The 27,908-nt window shown below is 41.9% G+C and overlaps 2 protein-coding genes across 2 annotated transcripts; both read right to left on the bottom strand.

Moving 5' to 3' along the window:
- Window positions 1-844: 844 nt before the first annotated feature.
- On the bottom strand, window positions 845-14,321 carry stpg4 (sperm-tail PG-rich repeat containing 4). The gene is made up of 7 exons (XM_039783202.1): window positions 14,082-14,321; window positions 13,867-13,923; window positions 10,405-10,659; window positions 7,871-7,935; window positions 7,518-7,563; window positions 1,714-1,827; window positions 845-1,022 (listed from the first exon to the last, which is right to left on the bottom strand). The coding sequence occupies exons 1-7, from the start codon at window positions 14,169-14,171 to the stop codon at window positions 915-917; spliced, it is 735 nt and encodes a 244-aa protein (XP_039639136.1). The 5' UTR covers window positions 14,172-14,321; the 3' UTR covers window positions 845-914.
- Window positions 14,322-17,878: 3,557 nt separating this feature from the next.
- calm2a (calmodulin 2a (phosphorylase kinase, delta)) lies at window positions 17,879-21,822 on the bottom strand. The gene is made up of 6 exons (XM_039784131.1): window positions 21,684-21,822; window positions 20,639-20,669; window positions 19,114-19,257; window positions 18,899-19,005; window positions 18,678-18,813; window positions 17,879-18,536 (listed from the first exon to the last, which is right to left on the bottom strand). Exons 1-6 carry the CDS (start codon window positions 21,684-21,686, stop codon window positions 18,508-18,510), a joined length of 450 nt encoding a protein of 149 aa, XP_039640065.1. The 5' UTR covers window positions 21,687-21,822; the 3' UTR covers window positions 17,879-18,507.
- Window positions 21,823-27,908: the final 6,086 nt, after the last annotated feature.

Raw genomic sequence — 27,908 nt, 5'->3', positions numbered from 1 at the left:
GCTATATAATTGCATATTTCCATCCTCTGATAACAGAATCTGGCTGGGCAGAATGGACGGATATAAGTCTTCACTCCATCAACAACTAATTGGCTGCGGTACAAAATCCTGCTGCTCTTAGGCGCGCGTTTCTATCTATCTATCTATGAATAGAAAACAGTGCTGACAAAGTGCATGCATTGCTCAGCAAACCCCTTCCATGAGTAAATAAATGACAAAAGAAACACTGTCCAGGATCACACAAATAGCAAATCTGCATTGTGTTTGTTTTTGTACCTATCATCTGTTGCACTGTAATCTACACCACCTCATTATGTTCCACACGGAGGTGATTCCTACCGCTGCTGTTCTCCGTGTCCCTACATTATTGGCCGTGTTTGTTTGTTTCGTGAAAAGAATAAGTATGCGGAGTAGGTAGCGATAAGAATAGCTGTTTTATTATGTGCCACTGCATTGGTACTGAATGTGTTATCTGAGGGTGCAGCATGCCACACTAAGCTATGTGCATGTGACGCATGGCTGAGCAGCATTCCTCCTCCTGAGTGGATCGCAGGGCAGAGATAGTAGGAAGGCAAAGCAGCCTGGCTGCTGACAGAGAGGGAAAGAGGAGCAAGAGCAGGAGAGAGGAGAGATGAAGAGAGAGAGCAATACCGGGAACATGTAGTTAAGTGGAATGAATTACGCTTTGTTGCAGATAAGATCATTCTGCTTCCCTGGCCGGCATCACTAAAGCGATTTGAGCACAACAAATGCAGCTTATTATGTCCTTGGCAGACCACAGACTCCCTCACTGACATGCAGATAAACATTGGTCCAAGTAATAAGAGACTGGAATATTTCTTTCTTTTGCTCATTCGTAATTTTACTTTTACATACAGGATGGAGAGGAGTTATTGTGGGAATTAAAGTCCACACTAGAGAATGTTGCGGAAGAAGAGGCTAAATGATGGGTCTATGGCTTCTGTGTTCAAACGATCGCCCAACTTCCAGCAAGGTTCGTGGGCCCCTGGTCCTGGGGTCTTCTGTGGAATGCACAGACAATGCACACACGCACGCACGCACGCACGCACGCACACACACACACACACACACACACACACACACACACACACACACACACACACACACACACACACACACACACACACACACACACACACACACACACACACACACACACTTTTCACTATGTCGTAACTTCAAAATATGAAAAAGGCAGACCCTTTTCATTTATTTTCTTCTTAGTTCTCTCTTTAGTGTTAAGAAATTGTCAATCTCATCATAAAAATATGTTTTGAATTGCTGCAGCCATTGGATATCTGTGCTTATTTGTGTGAGGTGTGATGTTTTCTTTGCTGCATTCTCTGTAATGGTGTGATGTTCCATTTTACTTACAGGAATGATCTAAATCATAACTCAATCATCTTATCTCTTTAAACGTTGCTGAATTTTCATCAAAACCATGATAAGGTCACTACTAAATCCAACGAAACATTAGTATATTGCATTTCAAGTATTAAGAATTTAACTGATGGGAAAAGTGAAAGGGTATGAAACTGTAGAAGAAAAAAAAAACATAAATTCATAGTCTTACACTAATGTCAGACAGCCACAAACTAGCCACACTACTAATAATGCAATGTTGGACATGTTCACATGCGACCTGTGTGCATCTATAGAGGACATGATGTAGTTAAATGTGAAGTAGCCTACCAGACTTACAGAGTGCACACAGTGGAGCCGCGGCAATGTGGATTTGAAGCAGGAAGTGATGCCTTTTCCTGGTCTGGTCTGTGGATTGTAGTGGCATGGAGCAGGCCCCTCTTTCTAAGGTGGTCAGAAATAGGAGCTATTACTGATTGATTGATTGATGGATTGATTGATGGATTTTGTGATCAAGCCTTAATATGGTGTTGACCAAGGCTAGCATGTAATCATCATGTGCGCGCACATTGGGTTCCTTACCTTTGGTCAGTTAAGACATACACGTAGAGGAAAAGAAAACACACGTAGCAAATACTTTAGTTATTGGACAGAGGTTTGGTAACCCACTATTGCAAGTTAAAACCAACTGGATAACACTAAATTAGGCATTGCGTTAGTTCATGCAGGACGCAGAAGTCATAGGCCCACTAATTGAATTATCATTCCAGCCAGTCACAGCCATTTTCACATCAGGCGATCCATTTAAATGTCTCCCTATTCCTCTCTGCTTCCTGCTAATCCAATGCTGCCTCACACCGCTGCTGCCTGGCAAAGCTTGCCTCCACCACCCCAGTCTCCAACGTCTGTGTTTTGGGTGTCACCATAACTATGTCTTGGATTGGGCCTACTCTTGTGTACAGGGGGGGTCTCAGCAGCATGCTCCCCATGTCATCTTAGCATGCGGCTTGGCTGATCCAGGGAGCATCATCAGAACAGAGCCTTCATCGTCAAGTATAACTGTATTTCCATTTGTTGCAATAAATGGTTAAATCTATGACGAGAGTGTTCCTGACTGAAACCATGCTATGCCTCAACCTTACATGTTGCAGACCAAGCCTAGCATGTAGTAATAATTAGCATGTCATATTTTTTCTTTGTTGTATTTTTGTATGTTGAGCTTGTTTTTTTAAGCTAGCTATTATCTTCATTGAAAATGTCAATTAGCGGTAGCCTTTAGCTTGTAGCAAGTAGCTTGTTTTGGACAGACGTTTGGTAACGCAGCGGGTTAAAACAAGGTGCATTGTAATCCCTGTAACTTTAGCTAAACATGATATACCTTACCTTCATTATGTTGCAGGCCAAGGCTAGCATGAAATTATTAGCATGTAACAAATGATTTCCTTTGATTAGGTAAGAAACTGTATTTTGCCACTTAAACATAACTTCATTGTCATGCCCTCCTCCCTCTATTTGTTTGGTGTCACTAGCTTGTAGGTAACACAGCAGTTAAATCAACTGCTTCCCAGTCCCTGTGACTTAATAATCAGGTGTTGTGCACTCATAGTAATTTAGGTAAGGGCACACAGAGAAACAGCTAAATATGAGCAGTTTTGTTGTAGCTAACGTCAGCATGTTATTCTGGATTAGTACAAGCACCTTTAAAGAACAGTCCTGTTTTTCAGGAGGAGAACCTGGACCTTCATTTTTATGGCATCATAAAAGTTCAAATGGCATTGTTCTTAAGCGTCCCAACAAAACTTGCTGACAGAGTAAACCCTACAGAGTCCAATCAAACCAAACGTGATGCTGTAAGCATTCCCCCCACTGTATATCATGAACTCTAACATTTTCAGAGCCAAATGAGAGATACATTCTTTCCCCTATGAGCCTATAAGCTCATGTAAACCTATTGTTATACTGCTGATACCCAAGTCATCTGAAGGATACAACAATGGGCTATACATCAGATCTATTTTAGGGTCCCATACCCATATTTTTAAGACCTATGACATATCATTTGACTCTTTATGGCCTTTGCTGGTCTCTGGTTGTGTTGTGTTTTTTCCGCCCATGTGATCTGTGTTAGCCTCTGGCAATAGTCAGTCTCTCACCCTCTCTCTCCTTGCCTTTCACTTCTCCTTTCCTCTTACCCACTAACACACATACTGGTCATCACCAGCGGCATGCCATGCAGAAATAGCATCAGCCCTCCTCTACCCTCCTCCTTTAGACATAAAACTGTCTCCCTGTCCCTGAACACAGGACCAGCCTTTCATTTTCATCTGCTCTCTGATTCTGACAGAGGGAGACAGGAAGATGTCTTTTCCTCTCCTCTGCTCCTTGGAGGGATGGCTGCTACCATTACATGCCATTTGATCCCACTTGCCAGTTTACTTGATCCTCGGCAACTGGCCTGCTTGACCCCGCGCGCTTGCCTGATGCTCCCAGAGGTGCTGCAGGTGTATTTCACGGGGGCACAGTGGTGAAACTCTCTTACACATGACTGTATGTGTGCAAGTGTGTTTGAGCCAAAGCACCTGGCCTACTTTCCTACTATGGCATAGCAGATTAGATACGTTCACCTGCATGGCGGAGGTAACTGCCGCATTCTGTGAATGTCTGTGAAAACTTGAACCTGTTTTTGATTGGTGCATCCAAGAAGACCTTACTATAACAGTACTCTTTAAATCAACTTGAAACCTTGAGAATTTTTTTACAAATAATATGAGGTGAAATCAATATGACATATTCTTGAATTCCTCGATTTGGAAAAAATAACAGTGAGGCTGTTTTGCCTCCAAAAACATAAATAGAAAACATTTATTTGCTCTAATGGGGAGCAAACAAAAAGATGCTACAGCCATGCTAGCTGTTCTGTGAGGCTGTACTTAGGCACAGTGGAGCTTGAGCTAAATGCTAATGACAATGACAATGCTGACATGATTTACCAGGCATAATGTTTACCCAGAGATGTATGGTAACGAAGTAGAACTACGTCACTACTGTACTTTAGTACCAAAAAGCTGTATCTGTACTCTACTGGAGTATTTTTTTTTCTCCTACTTCCACTTTTACTTCAGTACATATTTCCGATGAGTTTAATACTTTTACTCCGATCCATTTTTTATGTGCTACATCGTTAACTCGTTACAATTATAAAAATGTTACGAATCATTCCAAACCCACATTATCACTGCCAGAGCGGTAGATGGCTCTGTCACCAGGTTTGATGAAGCTGGCTCATCATTGAGCGAATCAAGCGATCAAGCCGTCTTATAAGAAGGCCGCGCGTGCTCCCGTTCTGCATTTCGAGCTGCTGCCTGCCTGCATTGACAACACTTGAGCTTTGTTAGTATGTTTTGAGATTGAAGATCCAGAAACGCCACCTTCAACAGCTTCAACTTGGAGTGATCCTGGCGGTGAGGGTGAGGAAGGAGACCACCCCTGGCCCTACTTAACCCTTGTGTTGTCTTCAAGTTCCCATGAACTTGTCATTCCAGGTCAAAATTGAAAAAATGCATTTTGTTTGGAACTTTTTACAACTTTTTTTATGCTTTTGGCGCTTTTTTTAATGTTTTTATCACTCTTTTCAACACTTTTTTAGTTTTTTAAATTCATGGTCAATAAACCTAATAAAATGACATACCTAATTTTTGAAAAAAGCAGATATGAATTATTTTGACTAATAGAATAGTTAAGATCAGAGGATGTTGCGTGAATCACAGACTGGTTTATGTCAAAGTTTGGTCAGGATGCTGTTTTGAAACCATTTAAAAAAATATATTTCAAAACCCATAAAATTAAATAATGGGTTCCATACAACGTACATGCATGCATCCAAGTTATTTTGCGGCAATTTGGTTGTAAGAAACCCATATTTCTGACATAAAAACTTTGAAAATGGGTCAAATTTGACCCGAGGACAACACAAGGGTTAAGAGTCCATGTTTTCATTTGTCAGAGTGAAAGACAAAGTGCCTACTCGGCCTCCCGAAAGATTGCGAAATAATGGGCTTCAAAAATTCAAGAAACATATCAAGGTAAGTTTTAAATACAATACACAAATGGCATGCCAGCTTGAGCTATCAGTAAGCGCTAGCTAACTAGCTAGCTAACTAGCTAGCTAACTAGCTAGCTAACTAGCTGCGGTGTTGTACATTCTTGTCCTTGTACTGCTGCTACAGCCAAAGGAATTGTGAGGGTCCTTTAGGCTAAACATTTGAAATAATACAAACAATATGATATTCAAACTTTTGACTGCTTTCTTTAACTACATAACACAATACTTGTACTTTTACTTTCAGTACTTGAGTAGTACATTTTAAAATAAACTACTTGCAATACTTAAGTACAAAAAATGTTGAATACTTATTTACAGCATCTACTCAAGTCACTTTTTTGATAGAGCACTTCTAGGTCTCTAGTACTTTATACACCTCTGTGTTTACCCCATTCTTCATTTTAGTTTAGATTGTTAATGCAACATGTGCAAATTAGCGCAAACAAAAGTACCAGACAGATTTATATTTTGAGCTGAAGGCTGCACTAGATGAAAAAGTGAAGGGATGACCAATGGTATTACAATTCATCCTGTGAGGACCTTGAGCTTGTTTGTATTAAGTTTCATGGCAATAGATCCAATAACTGTTGAGATATTTAACCGATCATTAACCATTAACCGACAAGCAGGCAACTGAGTCCCCGGTTGACCTGTCCATGAGGCTTGAACATTCTGCATTACTTGTACTGGCCACTTTGTTGTGCGCATGTTTTGTCGTGGACACATGCAGCCACTTTCCCAGAATGGAACCACTTGCACGTCAGGTCCGCAGCCAAGCGCTGAAGGTATTTCCGAGCCGTCGGTTAACGTTGAAATGGTTAATTACTGTGTAAACATCCCTAGTCAACCTCATGGTGCTTGTAGAGGAAAAGTCGGGGAAACACCAAGGCCCTTATGATTCATCCTCAGGGACCATGGATGCTCATTCACAGTTTTGTGGCTCTCCAATAGTTGTTGAGATATTTCAGTGTGAGCCAAACCGACAGACCGACATTGCCATGCAGCTAGTATGGCAGATAGAAACTATACCAAACAGCAGGTGTTTAGCTCAGCAAGTTTTCCTGCAGTAGTCAAAGGTTGAATCACTTCTTTGCTGAAGCAACAGAGATGAGGACATTTATTCATATGAAAATGCCTGGGATTTTGAATTTTATTCAAACTGGCTTGAATCTTATGGGAGGATTTGTTCCTTCCGAGCAGCATGTGCAGTTGATATTGCAAAAAAAAAAGCACAACATGTAAATCTAGGACACACCGTAGCCCCAGGATGGAGAAATTAAAGTCAAATCAGAAAAAGGGAATATACATCTTCTTCTTATTTGTGTTCCCAAACATCTTCCACTTCCTGGAGGTCTTTGGATCTGTTTCAGATCTTTCATAATCTAATCTATTTCATTTTTAATTTAATTTTTTTCATTCTTGGCCAAATCTGAAATTCCTGCTGTCTCAGGGTGGACCAAGACTTCCCAGTGCAAACCATTAAGACCCTTCAATTTCGATCCGCTAATATCTGCCGGCCTACGCCAGGTCAGCTGTCTGAAAAGCTCCGGGCTTTCAGTTCACTTGGCTGTGGGATTTGTGTAGGTGCTTAACCTTTGACAACAAACTTGTCTTAGAGTCGCCGTCACACCACTAACAGCAGAAAACTGCCCCCAACTCGGCAGTAATAACACCCTCGGGATTTCTTAGCACCTTTTCCCTTCTCTGTCAACACTCAGCAGCTGCCAGCGCGGCTCAAATATCCATCAGCATGGCTGCAATAATGCAATATGAACCCCAGCTGACTGGTCGGCTAGCACAGTGCCATAACGGGCCCTCAAATGGGGGCAAATGATATAATCAGACAGCCTGTGGGATCGGTTTTCTTTGACCCTCGTGGTTGTCATAACTAGCTCTTGTTCAGCAACAGATACTCATTAGGGTCATAGCTTGTAACTAAAACCTATTGTAAGCGTATTGTAATGAAGCCTTTTTGTGGGCGATGGAAAGACTGAATGGTCCTAATAACTAGTCTTGGTGACCAGATACTTACAGGAGGAAAGCTGATCCGCTGCACGGTCGACCGAAACATCACATGCCTGCAACAAGAGGAGAAAAGACACAGGGTGGAGTGGCTGTCAAAAAAGAAAAAGAAAAAAAAAAAGACAAAGAAGAAAAGAAAAGAGAAGAGTGAGAGAAGAAAAGAATAAGGGCATGCATCATCAGAGGCGAGAAAATGAGAGAGCAGGTTTGTGATTGCTCCTCCATCTTTGTGCTGTGAGGAGATGAGAGAGGGAAGGAGAAGCTGTATGAAGGGGAAGGATTCGGCGATCAAGGGGTGATTCATGGCTCGTCTGCTCCGCTCTGATCTGAGAGTTACAGAGAGGCTGTTTGTCGAGGGCTTACTTGCAGGGAATCTTCTCCACCGGTTTCTCTGTCACATCATAGTCGCACGGTGAAGTGTTTATATGCTGGCACAAGGAATAAAGATGAAGAAGTGTTTAAATATCTATGTCAGTGTCAGCATGAGTTGTTTTTTTTGTTTTGTTTTTTCGCCTGCTGTGTTCTATCTATACAGGCTATGGCTGTGTTCCATCGCCAACAGCTGGCTTGTGTTTCCAACCCATTCTGTGTTTTCAGTTAGTCTCCTGCAGCACCTGCACCTACTATACCGTGATGATGTGTTGATAAGTTAAGTTACACCGTAAAGCTAAGAAATGCATGATTAAATCAAGGTGGTGTAGAGGGCTAGGAGTTAACAACACGTCATGCTAAAAATAACTCTAACGCCGCCTTTACACCGGCACTTGAAATCGGCTCCGTAATACGCAATGCGCCCCCCAGCGGACGTCGTACTACACCGTTGAAAAGCGTCGGAAGCGAGTGGAAAACAAATGGCGGAGAGACTGGAACGACTCATTCTGTCAGTGTCCGGATGTCTCTATGACCTCTCATCTGAGGGCTATAGGGATATAAACAGAAAGGTTGCTGCGTGGAGAAAAGTTGCCCATGACGTTGACATGTCAGGTCGGTTAAACGTGATACAGCGGTATAATGTCAATAGTTCGATGTCTGTTGCTAACCAACTTAGCCATAGCAGGTATCCTGTGCATTGTTTCTGCACGGAAGAACTTTTCTCATACACCAAAATGAATCGATCTTTTACCCCTTTCTATAATTACACACTAATGTTTTTTATTAAAAGTTAAGAATTCTGATTTATCAGTACCATAGCAACGCTAACTTCCGCTCGGATTGTCGCATAGGAAGCGTCCGTTGTCGTACGATTTCAACTTTTTTTAACACATCCGGATGACCAACGGAAACCGTTTTTTTTCCGCACCGCACTCATTCACATCGGTTTGGACCCATTCGCATGCCGTCTGCGAATCTCCATAGGAAATGAATGACTTCTGGTCAATTCACGGCTGTATCTACTGTGCCAATGTGAAGGCGGCGTTAATATAAACGTAAATAACAATGTAGCTTTTTTTTTTGCCATTGGTGTAATAACTTCATCGCTGTCGGGTGAAAACTTTTTTCAAAAAAAAAAAAATTTTTAAAATTTTTTTTTTTTTTTAACAAAAAAAAAAAAAAAAAACCCTCCCCCCCTTTTTTTTTTTTTAAAAGCTCCGTGATGCTTTTGGAAATTTCATTTAAATAGGCCTTGTAGTGGTCCCCTGATGACTGTATCTGAAGTCTCTTTTATATAGGCCTTAGTGGTCCCCTAATACTGTATCTGAAGTCTCTTTTATATAGGCCTTAGTGGTCCCCTGATACTGTATCTGAAGTCTCTTTTATATAGGCCTTAGTGGTCCCCTAATACTGTATCTGAAGTCTCTTTTATATAGGACCTTAGTGGTCCCCTAATACTGTATCTGAAGTCTCTTTTATATAGGCCTTAGTGGTCCCCTGATACTGTATCTGAAGTCTTTTTTATATAAGGCCCTTATTGGTCCCCTAATACTGTATCTGAAGTCTCTTTTATATAGGCCTTAGTGGTTCCCCTAATACTGTATCTGAAGTCTCTTTTATATAGGCCTTAGTGGTTCCCTAATACTGTATCTGAAGTCTCTTTTATATAGGCCTTAGTGGTTCCCTAATACTGTATCTGAAGTCTCTTTTATATAGGCCTTAGTGGTTCCCTAATACTGTATCTGAAGTCTCTTTTATATAGACCTTAGTGGTCCCCTAATACTGTATCTGAAGTCTCTTTCCCAAAATTCAGCCTTGGTGCAGACTTACAGCCACTAGAGCCAGTCCCACAATGAGCTTTCCTTAGGATGTGCCATTTCTGTGTCTGTAGCTTGAAATGCTATTGAGGAGGAGAGGGGGGGGGGAAAGGGCTCGGTTTACACCTATCACCATTTCTAGCCACTGGGGGACCATAGGCAGGCTGGGGGAATGCATATTAATGTTAAAAAAACCTCATAAAGTGAAATTTTCATGCCATGGGACCTTTAAATATTTGTAAAACCCACAGACAGATCTAAGCGGTGACCAATAGTACAGAAGCGTACTGCATTCACAAAAGAACAAAAAATAAGACACCTTATCTTGTAATTACTATTATGAGAAAGAAATCTCGTAATAATGAGAAAAGATCTTGTCATTTACGAGATAAGGTGTCAAATTTGTTCTTCTTTTGTGAATGCAATACGCTTCCGTACCAATAGCATTGATTTATGAAAAGAATTAAAATGATGAAATATAGAGATACGAGCTATCTGCCTGACAGCGATGACTTGTTTCATTATTGACTGGATACGACACCGCAGACTGAACCCATTTTCTTTGGGCAAGTAATAATGGCATGTGGAAAATCTAACTGAGAAAGAAAGAAAATAAGGGTATTTTTCAAAATGGTGAACTCTTTCTTTAATATTAGGTCAACTGCATGTGCCAGCAGGATTCGTGATATGGTCATAAATAAACACCACCTTGTCCCTGACGCCCAGGGTGACGATGTCGGGCCGTGGACAGTTTTTGAAAGAGTAGGACGCCTGGTGCTTCAAGACCTCCTGGATGGAGTCGATGTAGTCATACGCCCCGGGGAGAAGCAAATCCCCCTTACGTACGCCCAGAGGGTGGGCTTTTCTGCCGACGCCTTTGAACCCGTAGGTCTTCCTCACCGGGTTCAGTTCAGCCTCTTCGAGGAAGTCTCGGATGTGATAGACACCTGGGATGGGTGTATCCTGAAAGAAGGGCGAGAGAAGTTTAGGGAATGTGTTAACACATGGCTTGGTGCTCCGACACTTTACTGTATTGTCAGCATCTTGTTAGTCTACATCTTCATCATTACATATATGTCAATGGTCTACATCCGCGACCTTCCACTTCCGGGTTTACGCCGGTGCTGCCAGAAATGCCGCCGGATCGCGCTCTTTTTCGGCCGGAGGTCCGTTACCTTCCTGTTACGTTGTAGCAGGGAGGAGTAGGGAACGGCGGACCCAAAGTGCAGAGAGAGCAGGCAGGCAGGCAGGCAGGCAGGCAAACGTTGAAGTGGAGGATTTAATGAAAACAAAAAGCGGCAGTACAAAGACTGGGAAACTCACAAAAAATAAACTGACGGGAAAAACATAGGCAGGAGCAAACTGACGCAGGCACAAACACAAGGCACAGGGAGGAAACACAAGGGCACGGACACAAAACGACCTGACACAAGACAAGGGGAACACAGAGGCTAAATACATGAGGTGATGGGTAAATCAGAAACAGGTGAGACAACAGGTGAAGCACATCAGGGCGGGGCAGGACAATCAACAAAGGCGGGAATCAGAAAGCAAAGCTAGACATGACAAGACAGAAGCACAGGCTATCAAAATAAAACAGGAAGCAGGACAAACAGACAAAACATGACATAACCTAAATACAGACACTTGACACAACACTAGACAACACCAGGGATAACAGAGACGACAGGAACACAATTCAGAATAACAAAAATGGGAAACAAACACACAAAATACAACACGGTCAAAACAGGGTAAACAGAAATATACAAAACAGGCAACAGAAATGTCCATAACCACAACACTTCCGCTTTCTTTGTGTTGGAATTTTAAACTCCAGCACGGTGGATTTATGAGCACTGTTCGAATTATGGAGGGTATTAGGGGGGTGGTCCGACCCTCCAGGATGAGACTTGGACCCTCCCGAAAGGGATGAAAATAATAGTTTGGGGGTACTGAAAAACAAAATATATAATAAAATATGTTAGCCTATCGAAAATTGTATGTATTTAAATGCAGTATTACCATCACATACCAACAATTCAGGAAATAATCTAATGAAATATGATTTTCAAACCCTCCCTCCCCATTGGGCTGTACCATTTCTCTGGTACGTTCAGAATGTGTTCTTTGCTATGGTTCTTTGTTATCGCTTCACTGGCTGTCAAGGCGCTGGTGTGTGGGCGAAATTAAGAGTAAGTGGCTGAATCAACTTTAATCTCCGGATTTGACTGCCATGTATATCATCAATACACAAGTATGGTGGAAATACTGACATACTAAAACAAATTCACAGTGTAGGCTGCAAAATGAATGCCTGATACGAATGGGTTTACAAGCGGTGGCCGTACATTTGTCCAATATTTCACTGCCTTTGTAACATAGCCAACCTTTGAAAAACATTGAGTAGCAAGATCGCTATGGTTTAACCGGAGGTCTCCCTTCCACTCGGCGGCCACGACCATCGCTGCTGCTTAGCTTAAAAACAGTAGGCCTACAATCACACGCCGTAGCAGGAGTTCCATAGATATACTGACACGGGGAGAGGTTTAATGAGACGGTTTATCATTTTGTGCAGTTTCATTCTTAATGTCTTAACAAGAGGGAATCAGTCGAAATAGCTGTACCCCTCCGAAGCTCACGGTATAATTCGAACACTGTTTATGAGGACTATGGTTAACTGCTCCTCAGATCTCTGCAGGGTAAATCCAGACAGCTAGCTAGACTACCTGTCCAATCTGAGTTTTCTGTTGCACGACTGAAACAACTTTATGAACGTACACATGTTCCACCAAAACAAGTTCCTTCCCGAGGCTATTTTGCAGATGACAACGGCATTTCGAATTGTAAATTGATTGGTTTAAAGAAATGCCAATAAACCAGAGCACATTTCTCTCCCATTCCGGAAGACAATTTTTTTTTCCTACTATATGGCCACGCCAAGACCCGTGCTTGCAATAGCAGCTCAATTGGTTGGGGTTAGGCATTGACCTCGAGTGGTTAAGGTTAGGATAGCCGATTGGTCAGGGGATAGGACCTGTACAAATCGGGTTACGTTACCTTGCTTATGCATGGACACCTGACCAATAGTAGTGTGTGAATGCTACTGAAGGGCAGGTCTTTGGCGTGGCCATAGTAGGGGAAAAAATGTGCATCCCGGAATGCTGTGTGGACTATAGCCAGCCCCTCCTCCGCAGCGCTGTGGAGGAAGGTCTGGCAAAGCGAGGCTAGCATGTTTTAGCCATTGCTGGACTGTTGGCCGTAAGAGCTAAAATCAGCTCTAGCAACTGGAACACTAGCATTGTTAGTGAAACTCTTTTTATGAGGGTTTAACTTTTTTATTAGTTATTTTTAATTAGGGCTGCAACTTACGGTTATTTTCATTGTTGATTAATCTGTCGATTATTTTCTTGTTTAATCGATTAGTTGTTTGGTCTAGAAAATGCCAGAAAATGGTGAAAAATGTGGATCGGCGTTTCCCAAAGCTAAAGATGACATCCTCAAAGGTCTTGTTTTGTCCACAATTTAAATATACTCAGTTTCAGCACAGAGGAGTGAAGAAAATAGAAAATATTCACATTTAAGAAGCTGGAATCAGATCATTTTTATTTTTTATATAAAAAATGACTCAAACCAATTAATCAATTATCAAAATAGTTGGCGATTAATTCAATAGTTGACAAGTAATCGATTAATCTTTGCAGTTCTATTTCAAATCCTTATTTTAGAATGCAACCGAACTTTGACTGAATCACAAGCAATATCTTGGTGATGGTACAAAAATGTAATAATAAAATGCCTGCTTCTATAAGCAGAGTGAATAAGTATTCCATAAATGTACTGCACTGTACAAACAAGCCATAATTTCAGTAAATGGAGCCTGAGAGCTAGGATTACATTAAGATAAACTGATAATTAATTAGGTCTATGCATTATTACCACAAATGCACTGTAAGGCACTTAGAGACTGGATTCACTGCAGTGTAAGTGTTTGAATTTATTTCGGGCAGACAGCACACTTTGGACACAGACAATGGGATAGTGCTAAAATCTACTGTATTAACACATGAGCTAATGAGCCAGTTGTTCGGGCCTGGACAGAAGTCAATGGAGCAGCCTCTCGTCCGTAGGCAGGCTATGAAACCATACTGCATACAGCATGCCACCTACTTTCAGCGTTCCCAGCCACCAGCTCCCCCGTCCACACAAGTCCACCTTGTCATCACCCTGCAGATAAGAACAAGACACAGTAGATTGTTTTCGGCCATGATGACACTGCAATGCCAACAATGTGTTGATGCGTCTCCACGTGTCATCTCGTTCTTTACCAGTCCCGCGTGTCCTCATTAACCACACACAGATATGATGGCTGTAAAGAGCCTTACCTTATCTGTTTTATTACCACCCCTGGACATGTCACTGACTTTAGAAACAGCTTTGTTTTTCCATGTGGCAGTATCCTGCACTGTACTCATTGTCGCTCACTATCCACTCGACTGGAGATCCAGTGACACCTGACCACCATTAAAACTGTGACTGTTACTATAGCAGCGACTCCACTATCGATCAATATTTAAACAAGCTGGCCTAGCGGAGGGCTAAGTTTAGACTCGCCGACTAGTTTGACTCAGAATAAGCCAGCACCAAGCAAGGCAAGCCAGCACCAAGGTACATACTGTAGCCTACATGCTGCAGTTAGTTACTTAGTCCTCGTTATCATCCACCCACCAGCATGTGATATTTGCAGAGATACTGTGATATTAATTAGAATATACAGATCAAAAGTTGCCATTACAGTGCAAGACAAAACAGGATTACATGTCAATTGCCAAGCTAGTGTCCAGCAAGGACCAACTGGGGTGAGACATGAGGAATGAGGAATATTCCAATTATAACTTTTTTCTATCCTTTGACGTTAGTTAAATAAGAGAACATAAAATAACGTTTTCATCATTCCACTTGTTCTGAGTACCGTTGGCACCATGTAGACATGGTGTGTGTAAGTGGTCGATGGACTGCATTTATAAAGCGCTTTTCTACTCTCAGCGACCACTTAAGGCGCTTTACAACACAAGCCGGCCCATACACACACACGTTTATACAGAGGTGGCAGAGGCTACCGGGTGTAGTGTAGTTATGAATATCTAGGATGAGTGGGTTGTTGAAATAAGGCAATTAAGGAACATTGCAGGTTTTAAAGTGTGATACTTACCCTAAGAAATTCTTTCAAACTAACTCTCTTCTCTCTGTTTGAAGTTTGAAGTTTCTTACCTCTTGTGCAGAGGTGTATAGTCCAGGTGCCAGAAAGTAGAAATCCTGTCCAGCAGCTGTCCCAACCATCACTAAACCAGCTCCTCTACCAGGTAGATGAGCTCGTTAGTGAAAACACCTGTTCTAGATGTAGAGGCAGATCCAAAAACATGGCAGGATTTTTACTTTCTGGCACCTGGACTATACACCTCTGCTCTTGTGGCATACTAGGCTGGAGTGTAAGGTACAAGCGCACACACACACACACACACACACACACACATACACACACACTTCGGCGAGTTCCAAATTGCATACTTTTCTTTTTACTTTTAGTATATACTGCAGCCTCCCTTACTAAGTATGCACTCTTGCATGCAGTATGCATACAATTGGGACATACTATTTCTTCATAACGTCTTCATAACTTGAACTTTAACCCTCTTGCTCATACATGCTGCACAAAGGATTATGGGTCAGAATAGCCAGAAAAGAATGCCGGCTTGCATGCATGGATCTACTGTATAATACAACCTGGATACAGCGTTCGAGGCGGAGCCCTGTTCATTCCTACGAGCGTTGCTCAGTGGCGCATGAAGCCAAAAAACTTTGACTTCCTCGTATAAAATGACCCGGATGATCGGTGCTGCTTCCGCACTGTGCGGCCCATAGAGCAGGCACACTAGAGAGCGCCGCCGGGGCCGAGCTGGCTTACTTCAGGTTTAGCGCTCCGCTAACTTGAATGAGGATTAAATGATTTAATTGTGCGGCTCTTCTAAGCTTTGCAAATGTTTTAGACCGAATGGATCACATTCTGATAATGAAACGAGTCATTTCGCAGGAGTTGTGACGCTCCAAAAAACAGCTGATAAACAGATGTCTCTTTTGTCATGTAAGTTTGTGGGGAAAAAGTATTTTTGGGCCCTATGGCATCATGTGATGGACCCGAAGTTGCAATTCCACTGTTTGGCCGCTATGTCAAATGGGCTTCAAAGCCCGGTGCACTTCGTGGGGGGGGTGGGGGGGGGCCTGCTTGCATACTGCAAAATCAGAACAGAGGCAGTAGGACATGCTGGTATTTGTGGCATACTGCATTTTACATACTATGTATTGTATACTAAATGTCTTTTTGGCATACTAATAGTATAGTAGTACGGGTACTGGAACGCAGGGTCTCTCTCTCTGTCAGCAGAACTAAAGACCATAACCTGAAGTGAAAATCAAGCTCTGGGAGCAAAAGCGCAACATTCGGCCTCGTTGCTAGGCTACATGGTTCGATTGAGCCAAGAATTCATCAGTGGTGGAAGAAGTATTCCGATCCTTTATATAGTTATAAGTAAAATAATGTGTTACTTAAGTAAAAGTATGTCAGTTTTATCATGAAAATTTCACTTTATAAGGTTTTTTAACATTAATATGAGTTACCCCAGCCTGCCTATGGTCCCCCAGTGGCTAGAAATGGCGATAGGTGTAAACCGAGCCCTGGGTATCCTGCTCTGCCTTTGAGAAAATGAAAGCTCAGATGGGCCGATCTGGAATCTTCTCTTTATGAGGTCATAAGGAGCAAGTTTACCTCCCCTTTCTCTGCTTTGCCCGCCCAGAGAATTTGGCCCACCCATGAGAGAGAGAGACATCATGGCTTTCAAAACAGCAAAGTGGCAGTTGATCAAGGCCACACCCCCACCCTCCACCTTGCCAGATACAGTATTAGGGGACCACTAAGGCCTATATAAAAGCATCCAAAAAGCAGCATTTAAAGTATTAAAAGTAAAAATCCTCAGATTTTAGAAAACGATCAAAGTACCTGATGTACTGTACAGTCACACTCTTTTATTTTGGACAATATGAATGCAGGAGAGCCAAGACTAGTGTTACATGAGTTGTGTAATTAACAGCTTTTTATAAGTAGACTGTGATGACACTTCAGTTGGGAGAGTTTTTTTTTTTTTTTTTAAGTCTTGTGATAATTAGTTTTGACAAGATGAGAACTTGTGTCATCAATTCACACCTGAGATTGCTGTGGATCGTGGTGTTCCTTTTTTGTTCCGTCTTGAAAACTGAAGCTGTTCCTATGCAGACTCCAATAAAGGGATATGGCATTTTTTTAAGCTACACACAAGATTAAGGATAATCAAATCAGGTTAAGTAAACTCCCTATTTACAATATAGACTGTTTCAATGTACTAGTTACTTTTTCATTTTTTGACTGACCAAGCTACAAAGAACTGCAGCCCTCGCTACTCCCAATGGATAGTCAAAAACCAACATAACTTTAATAAAGCACGAGTCCAACCACAACCTAAAACAGCAGCCATAAATTTCACACAGGAGACAAGAGCTGAGGTCCACAATAGAGCTTTATTTTGTCATTCATCAAAACAACAAACTTAGTATCTCTGCAAGCTACTGTAACAAACTCAGAATTAAAAAAAAAAAAAAAAAAAAAAACTCTATTTACACCATGGTTTCTGATGCACGCTCGTCACCTGCACCTTGTGATTGGGGGCAAATGCCAAGTAAGACATGAGGCCGTCAGCTTCTACATGGTGCTGTGCCAAAGTTAGCAGACAACACACGTCCTGCGTAGTCCGACTGAGACAGTACAAGGCTAATCCAATGTCAAAGTACCATTGTGTGCACTTCCAACTAGAGGCCTTTGATCCCACTCAGTGCTTTTATTTTATGACAATACAGATTTGATCTAAGCTTATCTGAACATTAAGAGGCATTGGCAGATGCTCCTCAGTGCTTTTTGGAAATTAACAGGGGACATTTAAAAACGGTAAACATTTCATATGTATTCCAAGCAACAAAAAAAAAAAATCCTATCAAAAACGGAGCATCCTGTCCTCAATACAAAAATGGGAATTACAGGGTATACAAACTCAAGGATCCATTATAACTGAGAAAACAAGACAATTTTCAAAACCGGGTAGATTGTAATTTTTATTGGAAAACAAAAATATACAACTTGGAATGGATTATTTGAGGCATGACCAGAAGTCATAAAAAAAAAAAAAAAAAAGTAAAAGTGAGTAAAACATTAAAAAGCATGGTAAGATTAGTCGTTTTCTGGTATTAGAACAGCAGATACAAAAAAAGTTTGTACGAGTACCTAGGAGATACACCCGTGTCATTTTTTGCAGTAGTGCAATGCTGAGAGATTACAATATATACTTTGTCCGTAGTCCATGCAGAGTTTAAACTCCTCTACATTGTTTCCATGCCAACAGTGTTGCCAAGGGACAACCAGCTGACAGGTTTCCAATGTCGCCATGCGTGGAGTGGCCCCGAGCACGCAAGACGGGAAGATTCGAAGTACTCCGGCTCCCAGGGGCCTCCACAGGCATCTGGTTGTATGACCATTCCGTCACTCCAAAACACCATGACAGCAAAAGAAAAAAGGGACATGGGGACAAGAGCCTATGCAGTTTACATGCAGTTCCTTTGGACAGCAGATGGGGCAGGGACGAAGGGGGCTATTAAGATTTTACAGATAAATTACACAAAGAAAGAAAAAAAAAAGGCAAATTATTTATATACGAAATCTGTACAAGCCCTTCACTTCGCCGTCATCATTTGTACGAACTCTGCAGGGGGGTGGGGGGGGGGGAAGAGAAGAAAAAAAATATTTTGAGACACTGTATCCAATGAGTGACCAAAAACAGATTTAAAAACTAAAAAAAAAAATATATATATATATATAAATTGGAAATGCAACATCTACCAACCTTCATAGTTGACCTGTCCATCTCCATCAATGTCTGCTTCTCTAATCATCTCATCCACTTCTTCATCAGTCAGCTTCTCCCCAAGGTTTGTCATCACATGGCGCAGCTCAGCAGCACTGATGTATCCATTACCATCCTGAAAATGACATCGGTCAGTAAGCACATTATGAAAACCGCTGCATACACGCATAGGTGCACGTGGGAGCGCTGACACCATTTACCTTGTCAAAGACACGGAATGCTTCTCTGATCTCCTCCTCACTGTCTGTGTCCTTCATCTTCCTGGCCATCATGGTGAGAAACTCTGGGAAGTCTATCGTTCCATTTCCTTAAAAAAAACAACAACAAAAACGACATTGATGAGGGGTTTTCATCTAGCACATCACAAGTAATTTGTGTATGGTTAGCAGGTTTTGAAGCCAGACCGAGTTCTCACCATCAGCATCCACTTCATTGATCATGTCCTGCAGCTCTGCCTCTGTGGGGTTCTGGCCCAGAGAGCGCATGACAGTTCCCAGCTCTTTGGTGGTGATGGTGCCATCTCCATCCTTGTCAAAGAGCGAAAACGCCTCCTTGAACTCTGATTTAAAAAAAAAAAAAAAAAAAAGTAGATGGGCTTCATTAGGCAGTGATATTACACCTATAGCTAGATATACAAACACAGCAGAACTGGAAAGATAGTGGCTGTAATATATAAAACACTGGAAAAGGCAAAAATCAATTAGATATAGATTTAAATGTTGTCTGACCACCTTGCATAACAAACTTCTCATCCTAAAGACGACCAATTGACCCAAAACCTGAATTGGCTCAATACTCAAGGGCATTACATCACTTGATGTTTCAGTTCTAAACTAGCCACAGCATACGGCTGAGCCCTTCTGTTTTGAGTTTCAACGGTCGTCGTTTCTGGCTAAACAAGGGTAGCGACCATGAGATTAAGCAGCAGGGCAGTCAGGATACATCAGCAGCAAATGACAGCCTGTGCGGTTTGGTGGAGCCGTGAGGGACGAGGAACGATGACACGTATCAAGTGTGTTGAGGCCAATGGGCAATGTGTAGTGGCATGCAGTAGCTAACGGGTCCTAAAAACTACAACCTGCCCTACAATTTAGGGGGGGGGGGGTGGGTCTCAAACACAGGGCAACACCCTTTGTTATGAGGAAAGGCCTGCAGTCTGCATCAACTGCAGGAAATGTCGTGGGGTCGGGGGCGTAGCTAATCCCTTGGTACAGGCCATTAAAACTCCACATCACTGCAGTCACTTACTGCACTTTTAAAAAAAAATTAAATAAAAAAAATAAAAAACACTGTAGTGATGCATGTCATGCGGTTTGTACAAACCGACAATCTGGCACATGTCAGCAGAACATCAAGCAACTAAAAGCAGAGACCAGTGAAATACAGCTAGAGTATGATCAGCACAATGTGAAACCTGAGACCTAAACTGAATCAAGTCAACAAAAGCTGGGAAGCCACTACAACTGTGCCACATTTAGACCTACAGTCTCTGAGCACATAGTGGTGCGATGTCCACACACACACTTTAGATTACAACATCTAGGTCTCATGTTGGGATATCATGGGATATCAAAGTTGCTACTGCAATTGTTCTTGAGTCATTCCATCTAATGAGAACACACCCAGGGCAAAGGACACATCATGCACAGCATGTAAAAAGGTGACTGCCAACATCCAGAATATACAACCCCTTTCAGATTACATCATATATTACATGGCAACCATGAAAATGCAAAGTTTTCCATGAGGGAGTCCTTCTGCAATTCAGAGCCAACAAGCAACAGCAGTTTCATTCATTCCTGTTTTATGACCAGTAGGCTGTCCGGTGGAACGCCTTAAAAGGCAAAAGTATAAATCCACTGCAAGGGATGCAAGGATCCATAACGCAGGCCACTTTGCAGGATATGAGAAAGAAGTAGATCAATGCAGCGATGTCTTACCAGCAATCTGCTCTTCTGTAAGCTGATCAGCCTGTAAAATACAAGATGATGTAAACATATCCAGAATTAGCATTTACCATCTTAAAACATGAATGGCTTCAAAGTTAGGGCCGCAACTCATTCGAAACCCATTTCTACGCTGGTAATTCTTGGAGGTTGCAATAACGTTATTGAGCTGTGTCACCATCTGTAACAACTAACGTTACACAAAACAGGAGTTTGTGTGGGTTAACAATCTTGTTAACAGTTACTGAACTTGGGGGACCGCATAAATATTAAGGCGTGCTCTTCACACGTTAAGTAAGAGATTTCTACATTTGAATGACTGATGACGCCAACTTCGCCATAGATAATGGACGACATTCAATTTGGCGGTAAATGTTAGCTAGGAAAGGCTAGAGTTAGCTAGCTATAGTTATATGCTGGCTTACAGTAACACCACGTTGTACACTTTCAGCACAAAGTGGATGTATATCATACTAATACAACATTTACGTTAGCAATCGTCACAAGCAAGGCATCGGTTGGCTGATGTCACAGCATTCGCTACTTCCCAATCAGCGCTTAAGGTGGTAACGTTAGTAGCTGAAGTATTTGACAAAACGGACGAATGTTCGGCCACCATCACAATTTAGCAAAGCCAACATTAACGCTGACGTCAGATAGAATGCCGATAGGCTTGTATAAACATTATTAGGCGACTTAACGGTTAACTATCATGTCGTTTGAAGTGTGACTGAACTTTAAAAAATAAAAATAAAAACGTTACTGCGCTTACGTTAGGCACACGGGTGGCAATTTAACGTTACTGAAATTATTCAGACCAACGAAGCTTTAGCTTTGTCTAACAAGCTAGCATTACCTAGCAACTAGCAAGCTGTCAGTTATTCGGCCAGCACTGCGGTAGTTCACATGGACTCAGCTTAGCCACTCGTGACGTTACGTTTTATTAACATTAACTTCGCACATTAAAAAGAACACAACTGCTGTGGGAATGTCAACCGATTCTAGACCGGAGAGAAAATTGAACATTGCTTTTTCTTACCATTTCGATGTAGATGCAGCGGCTAGTTCACGACAAAATCCGTAACAAACCTAAACGAACTGACAATCTCTGTGAACACACTGAGGAAGAAGCAACTGGACTCGCCTTTAACGGCTATCCTAAACTCCTCCTCTTTTCAAAATCACTCCGCCAACTTCCCTTTTCCTCCGTTATTAAATTAATTAAATACACTTTTAAATAAATCATTAGCTATACAAGAAAATCAAGAAACACCTGCAATACGTACGTACCGCTGCCCGAAGGCTGTGACGTCGATATTAGAAATGATATTGCGTATTGCTGGTGGTCTATATAACGGTGTATGAATACTTTCTGCTACTCTGTGATGGGGCTCAAGACGTAGCTGAAAGAAATCGCGCTCTCTGATTGGTGTGTTTGTACCTGCAATGCGTCACTCCCATGGTCTGCGCTGCCGCTGCATCTTGTCCATAGACATCCCAGTCAGTGCCACAGGCATAGCAGACAAGCTTCTTGGACAGTGTGTGTGCATATGGGCATCATTTTTAGGGAGACCCAAGAAGATAGTTTTGATAAGTAGCTACCAGGAGCGTATTTTGTTACTCGCAACTGGGATATTACTGACCCAGTTTGGGTGAATCATTCTTGTGGTATTCATTAACATATTGATACCCATGCTTTTTTTTTTTTTTTGCTTTTTTTTTCTTTCAATTGCTGTTACAAGGTTACCACAGACTGCGATATAGTGTGTAGTTCAGTGTGGCTCCTGACCAAAGTTCCTCCGGTCTGCTGTGCAAGTCTTCATCACTTTAAATGTTATACATAATGATATGCATTGTCAGTGCTGAAGTGTTTGAGTGTAATAGTTTGTAATAAGTCTGTGCATGTGTATGTTTGTCTGCGTGCATGCACACTTAGATGTGTGATATGTGACTGGGCTTGTTGTGGGTGTTGCTGTCCGGCGACTGTGGATTCTGAGGTCTAATTGAGCTGGCTGGTGTGGATGGGAGTATCTGATGGCTTGATTGCTCATGCATGACTGATCACCCAGTGACCACCTGTCTCTGGCCTGATCCCATGGAAGCTGCTGAGGAGAAGATGGAGGAGGGTGGACAGGGATGAGCAAGGAGAAGGATTGGAAGAACCACTCAGAAAATCTACTAGAGTCTGCATGTCCCAATACAGCCCCCACCCCCCACTACATTCCTCCCAATTATACTGCCTCTCTTACTGTATTATTAGACACATATGCCACACTATAAGTAGAGAGTAGGGATTGTGAAAAGCTCAATATCTCACACATAGATGTAAGAACGGAGGATCCAAAGTGGTTCCCACTTCCATCTGCGGTGTTTGTAGAGGTGATGCTGCCCGTGCCATGTGATCTGCTGAGCAGCTTTAGAATCAGTCAGGCTTTCCCCCCCCCCCAACCTACCTAATCTTGAGCACATTGGATTCTTTTCCTTTAAATCTGTGTTGTTGTTTTTTTTTGCTACAGGGTTTTTGTCACCGTTAAGATTATGTAATGCCAAAGGTCATAGCACAAAGGCCTGTCAGAAGAACCAGATAAGCTGGAGCATGCACAACATGTATGTAGAGGTGTATAAATTCACCTTTTGCCTCTCTGCAAAAAAAAAAAAAAAAAAAAACATAAAATGTGAACAACTTAGATACTAATATGTAGTTGCCATGAACCCTTAACTGCATTTTAGAACCTCTGTGGTGAATTGCGCCAATAAAACGGTTGTCAAGAGACAATGGTTTACTGTTGGGTCATAAATACTTTTAAATCAGAATACCTTTCTACTTCGGTCCTCATGTCCGATTTCTATAGCCGCCCTACACCCAATTTGCAGAATCAGCATTTCGGTTGGTTGATGACGTGCCCTTTAGTTTAGTTTGTTTAGTTTATTTAGCAGGACAATGTGCAGTTACATTAAAAAGATGGCTGCACCAGATTTAGCATTATGCTACTTTCCATCTGTAGTCCTCCACAATTATAATGACATAACAGAGTTGAGATTTAATGATCCACAGGTCTCAGAAGACCTCTTCCAGGCCTATGGTGATTTTATCTTGGAGGCTGATATGCATATACCTGTGCACTACGCTCACTACTGTGTTTCCCCTCCTCTTATCAGTTCTGTTAATGTGTAACTGCCTCACATAATGAGTCCTTATCGGACACAGCCCAGCCCAGAACATTTTTATAAAACGGCAGCTTTCATTTCCATAACACAGGGATCAAAGGTCACTCTAGTTCAGCAGAGGCAAGGCTGAAGTCACCCCTCCATCTTCATTTATGTCACCTCCCAATGACCTGTAATAACACTCCCACCGATTGCATTGTTCACTTTACAGAAAAACCTACCATGTGGGTCAGTTTGATTTTTGGCGATGGGGGCGGTATGGCACACAGCACGTGAGATACACTATGCACTGTGCAGCGTAGTGTTATCGCACAATCAAAGTTGAAAATAAAGCAGCTTTCAAGCAAAAAAAGCTTAAAGAGAAGGCTAATTTGTATACCTAAGTGGCCTGTGAGGACTTTGAGCGATGAGGCGCTGGTGACATATATGAGAAGATGTTGACCTGTGTAACTGAAAGACACGGACACCATTATTAATGTATGAGGTTTTGTAATGCACCTGCTGGTTCTTTGCAAAGGGAGTGGATCACCTTTCATGGGAGAGAATGGCAGTTGTTGCACTCGTACGTGCGTCATGGATGTCAAGCTATAAGTTAAAAGACCTTTTGCATTGTGTGATTGTTTGCTTTTGAATGTGTTTGAACATCCACGCGTGTACAGCATATGTGAGATAAGCCTATATACTGTACTGTGCCTCTGTGCAATTGCTTCCTTATACTCTGCACTGATGTTAAATACGACTGGGAAGGGGCGTCTTCGTTTTTATGACTCTCGGGCAATTTCGGCTGTTTCCCAGCATACACTGGCCAAAGGTCTGGCCTAGTCAATGGACAAAGTTAAACCAGCAAACCTCTCCGAGTAAGCGTGAATGGTTTTACAGCCATGCAATAAGGGCAGTAGCTGTGCAAGGGCCAACAACAGCCTATAGCCGCACATGAGCCAAGCCCATCGTCATTCCGGCCTACCTGTTACTGAGAAATGACATGTTTTCCAAAATTACATCATGAGGCAGAAATGATTAATGGCCTCAAATCGGATAAGAGGATTTTGTCGGGCCTTCTATTCCCTGCCTATTTCAATCATGTTGTGATGAAATGGATATAAGCATGCACTTAGTTTTCTGTCCCCCAAACGTTTTTCTGTTTGCGGCCCACGGTGCTAGATCATCAAGCATCTCTAAACCTGCACGTCAGTTGTTTTATTTGAGGGGATCTGAGGGACAAAACCATTTACTGGCTGTCAAATAGAATCCCTGCTGTTGCTCTTCTCTTTCTCTCCCTTTTCATTTGCCTCCTGTCTCTCTCTCTCTCTCTCTCTCTCTCTCTCTCTCTCTCTCTCTCTCTCTGTCTCTGTCTAACTCTGTCACTCTCCCCCTTCCTCACTGGCTTGCCTCCAGGTTGTCTGCTGCAGTCAGTGTGGAGCTGGAGTTCAAACACTGCAGCCTTCAGCAGCACATGAAACAGTGCTGCCTGGAACCTTCCAGAAGTGTGGCACTAAAAAAGCTTCCTCGCCAAGGTGATTTCATCCTCAGTGGCTGTTCTTCACTGTTAGCTGTGCCTTTGTCTAGAACAGGTGTCAGGAGCTCTACTTGCTTTTTTCTTTCTTTCTTTCCAGAAGTTTTCTCTACGAATCCTATATATAGTGTTGTGGCGTAATATCAGTTTACTCTCCCAATCAGACCTGTAGGAAGTGAAACCAGTGGAACGGAGAAGCACCAGCAGAGGGTCATGCAGGGGTAGTTTAGAGCTTTGGTGCGTAACCACAATAAGGAAAGTGACAGGGGCCGAGTGTTTTAGCAGCGCCCTGTCCTTGACCCTGGCGGAAACGTAGGCCAGGTCTGTCTCTGCAGTGGGACCTGCAGGGCTGCCTTGCTCCGCGCCTCCCTCAGATGATCTCATTCTGCAGGGGGCAGGGGGCAGCGGCTCTCCCCCGCATGCTGTGGCCACTTCCAGATGAAGGCTGCAGAGCAGGTGTCTAGTCGTCTGTGCATGTGTGTGTGTGGGACTGTGTGTGCGTTCAGAGCTGTGTTTCTGCTTAAACCCTACCCATTAACAACTGTGATTCATCTGCCTTGTGTGGAAGACTCAGCTGCGTCACCTGGTGGCTGGAGAAGGAATTGCAGGGAGCTGTCAAAAAAGAAGAACTGGACAGATGTGGTAAAAGGAATGCTAATTATTGTAGATGCTGTTATGGAAAAAACACAAGTACATTAAGTCAAGTTCTTTTACTTAAGTGCAATTTTGAGATAGTTGTACTTTACTTGAGTATGTCCATTGTATCCCCCTTCTACTTCACTACAATCATCTACCTGCCACAGTTACTTTGCAGGCGCAAAAAGATACAAAACATATGATCAACACACATGTACTTGCACATACTTTGCATATTGATAGATTAAACTATGCAATAGCATATAAAGTAGTATAATTAGGTCCACCAGCTCTACAAGCTACAACATTAAAAGCTGCTTACATGTTAATGCATCAATAATAATCCAATAATATGATATGTATAATAACGTAACACTCTGAAGGGGTAATTCTACATAGTGATGTCTTTTAATACTTAAAGTACATTTAGCTAATAATTTTACTTAACTTAACTCAAATTTTGACTTTTTATTTGAAAAAGTGTATTTTTACGTATATGTACTAGGGCTGGATATCGCCAATGATTTCCCCAATCGATTTGATTTCGATTATATTTACGATTGGATTTGATTTCAATTAGGTTAGGGAATTTTCAGTTACAATAACAATTTTGCTTGGATATAAAAGAGATTCTCAGAGAACTTATGATGTAATGTTTACATTAGGAATTGACCATCAAAAAGTTAGTACTTTTTCTAACATGACAGTCATTGTCATGGTTAACGGTTGTGTTCCAGTTGGACTGCGTGTAGAACTTGGATGCATTTATGTGTCTTGTATATGTTTATAGTTTCTGCACACCTAATCGCCCTTCAAGGACACAAATAAAGTTGAAGTTGAAGTTGATTTGACTCGTCAACACAATATAAAAGGATATTAAAGCTTTAGTGCGTAACTTTTGGATATTAATAAATGTCAGTTACATTCAAGCCATTGCCAAATGAGTTGCTACAAAGCTAATTAAGACTATCAGCTCCACACAACTCTCTCTCTGTATTTCTCAGTATGGCTGTGTTCAGAAGATTGTATCATCCGGTGACTTTCCCGCGCAGAACCTCGAGTGAAGATAATGACCTCTTCTGAAGAGTCCATCATGTTTTTTTTAATCCTCCGTGTCCTCCGTGGCTACTAGCAGCTGCATGGAGGAGGGGTGGGGGCGCGTGCGCGATCACGTAAGGCTTGTGTCATGTGGACACGCCGACAGTTTTGTTGTCATTACTTAGAATTCCTCACGGGGGCGACAGAAACTACGCACTATAGCTTTAAAAGATCGATTTCTGTATTTTTTTAAATCAATATCAGATCAGTCAAACACAGATGGATTTGAATAGGATAATCGACTATTTTAACCTAGCCCTACATGCACATGGGACTATCACTTCTTTTACTAAAAGTAAAGGATCTGAATTTTTCTTCCACCACTGGAAAGGCTTGTCATTTTTCTCCACCACATTTATTACTTTGCAGATCAAGATTTTACTTTGAAAACATTGATTATCTTAGAAGACATGATGCATTGTTTTAGTTTACAATACCACTATCACAAAACAGCACATACATACACACTGTATTATATATATATATAGTACAGGCCAAAAGTTTGGACACACCTTCTCATTCAAATGCGTTTCCTTTTATTTTCATGACTATTTGCATTGTAGATTCTCACTAAAGGCATCAAAACTATGAATGAACACATATGGAATTATATACTTAACAAAAGTAGCCACCCTTTGCTTTTTTATTAATAAGGGAAAAAATTCCACTAATTAACCCTGACAAAGCACACCTGTGAAGTGAAAACCATTTCAGGTGACTACCTCATGAAGCTCATTGAGAGAACACCAAGGGTTTGCAGAGTTATCAAAAAAAGCAAAGGGTGGCTACTTTGACGAATCTAAAATATAAGACATGTTTTCAGTTATTTCACACTTTTTTGTTAAGTAT

This window comes from Perca fluviatilis, chromosome 19 (genome assembly GCF_010015445.1).
Source record: "Perca fluviatilis chromosome 19, GENO_Pfluv_1.0, whole genome shotgun sequence".
Taxonomy (NCBI): Eukaryota; Metazoa; Chordata; class Actinopteri; order Perciformes; family Percidae; genus Perca; species Perca fluviatilis.
The sequence above is the reverse complement of the archived record's forward strand: the minus strand, read 5'-3'. Positions and strand labels throughout refer to the sequence as shown.

Excerpts from the sequence above, each read along its gene's own strand:
- stpg4 (XM_039783202.1), bottom strand. The coding sequence starts at position 14,171 with ATGAGTACAGTGCAGGATACTGCCACATGGAAAAACAAAGCTGTTTCT. Across the intron at positions 13,924-14,081 it reads GTGGTAATAAAACAGATAAG|GGTGATGACAAGGTGGACTT; the intron begins GTAAGGCTCTTT and ends TCTTATCTGCAG. Across the intron at positions 1,023-1,713 it reads GTGTGCACTCTGTAAGTCTG|AAGACCCCAGGACCAGGGGC; the intron begins GTAGGCTACTTC and ends TGCATTCCACAG.
- calm2a (XM_039784131.1), bottom strand. Across the intron at positions 19,258-20,638 it reads TACAGAAGAGCAGATTGCTG|AGTTCAAGGAGGCGTTTTCG; the intron begins GTAAGACATCGC and ends TTTTTAAATCAG. Across the intron at positions 18,814-18,898 it reads CATTCCGTGTCTTTGACAAG|GATGGTAATGGATACATCAG; the intron begins GTAAATGGTGTC and ends TGTCATTTTCAG.